Below are 1697 nucleotides of genomic sequence, written 5' to 3'. Positions count from 1 at the left end.
CCCACATAAATCGCCCATAAATGTTTGAATTATTGGTTGCATTTAAAATGGTCGAGTCTAAAAGTGAGAGATTAACAATTGAACTATATAGCATAGTAGTGCACACGTCCCTTCTCCTTTCATCACCACAACATTGTTGGGAACGCCACGTCTTGGCGTCCTTAAGGACCGGACCGTGATGGGCACAGTTCGGAAACTGATCTTGGACCAACAACAAATACTAAACGCCCAAGCTAAGCCCCTTAATTTGAAGGTCATTGGTAACTTAATACCTCCGACAAGTACTTTATGACCCTTGGAGCCCACTCGCTTCCTTTGAACAAACAACATTGCCCATTCCTAAGCAGGCCACAACTCTCTCAGTTCCCGTAATTCTTGGTATTATCAACAACCCGAGACGATTCATAACAAGGTGCCCATTAAACAACAAATTCAACCGTCAGCGACTCTGAACGCAACGCAAACGGAGATGGACTTCCTCGACTCCTCCTTCTTCACCAAAGCAGGCCATAAGAGCTTGCCAACCGCTGCAGAGGTTGGCTCCCTCTCAGAACAGTTCAACAAACATCCACGGCCCGCACCGGTTAAATTTGAGCATCTAAATCTTCTCGTCAAGTTTGGGCCGTCTGTGGCGGTTGAAGAAGCCCTAACTCTCCGCATGCTTCGAACGTCTTTCGCTGAGAAGATACCTGTCCCGGAGGTGTATGGTTGGAGAGTTTATCAAAATTCTGTGTTCATTTATATGGAGCTTATTCAGGGAGACACGCTACATGATCGATGGGATTCTCTCAATGAGCTGGATAGGAACTTTATTTGCGGCCAGTTACGGGAGATTATTTCTTCCCTTCGGCAAATTGAGCCAGATCCTTGCGACTCATTTATCGGTATGCATGTATCCTGCAATGTCTATCAGCGGAGTCGCTTACTGAGGTGTAGGATCCATCAACCGCGCACGTTTGCACGATTATGTCTTCGCAACCATCCCTCAATCAGGCCCTTTTAAAAATGTGAAAGCATTCAACGACTGGTTTTCTTCTCTGCCTCAAAGCTGGCTTCCTGATTCAAAGAGATATCGGGATCCTTATCGAGACTATCTACCAGACGATGGGGCCATCAGGTTGACTCATGGAGACTTGCATCGGGGCAATATTCTAATTTCACCAGCTGGTCGCCCACGTGTCCTTGCTGTAGTTGATTGGGCTCATGCTGGTTGGTACCCGGAATACTGGGAGTATTGCAAGGCCTTATACACATCAGACTATAAGGGGGAATGGCGCAATGTTTGGATTCCCAAATTCTTAACTGCGTACGAGCCTGAGTTTGCTGCTTTCGGTGAATATGTGCTGCAGATTGGAGCAGTGTAAGTATTGATGTTGTACTTAGCCTTCTAAATTACATTTGTCATGATCATTTACCGAGCTTTTCTTTCCAATATCCTTCATAAGCTATGTACTCGAGTGTGCTTCACCCTGTACTGATGATTGACCAGAGAAGCAATTGCTAAATGCCAAAAACCAAAATGAAAAATGGGATTTACTAATAAGGGCCTCGTTGACCAGTTGAAACTCCGCAGTAGCTCATATCAGAAAACAAAAATAAGCAACATGATTCAAATTCAAACAGGGGCCAGCCCAGTATCACAATCAACAGTAACATTTATGGGATTTCATTTCACATCCAATTTATGCGCAAATTCC

The 1697-nt window shown here is 44.8% G+C and overlaps 1 protein-coding gene across 1 annotated transcript; it reads left to right on the top strand.

The window, feature by feature from the left end:
- Positions 1-178: 178 nt before the first annotated feature.
- Positions 179-1523, top strand: HCAG_09099 (predicted protein; the record flags this gene model as incomplete). Its single annotated transcript, XM_001535868.1, has 4 exons — positions 179-281; positions 348-884; positions 937-1360; positions 1490-1523. 4 exons carry the CDS (start codon positions 179-181, stop codon positions 1521-1523), a joined length of 1098 nt encoding a protein of 365 aa, XP_001535918.1.
- Between the last annotated feature and the right edge of the window lie 174 nt (positions 1524-1697).

The sequence above is a fragment of the Histoplasma capsulatum genome, genomic scaffold, assembly GCF_000149585.1.
Source record: "Histoplasma capsulatum NAm1 scaffold_30 genomic scaffold, whole genome shotgun sequence".
In the NCBI taxonomy this organism is placed as follows: domain Eukaryota; kingdom Fungi; phylum Ascomycota; class Eurotiomycetes; order Onygenales; family Ajellomycetaceae; genus Histoplasma; species Histoplasma mississippiense.
Note: the sequence above shows the minus strand (reverse complement) of the source record. Positions and strands in the feature narration are given on the sequence as shown.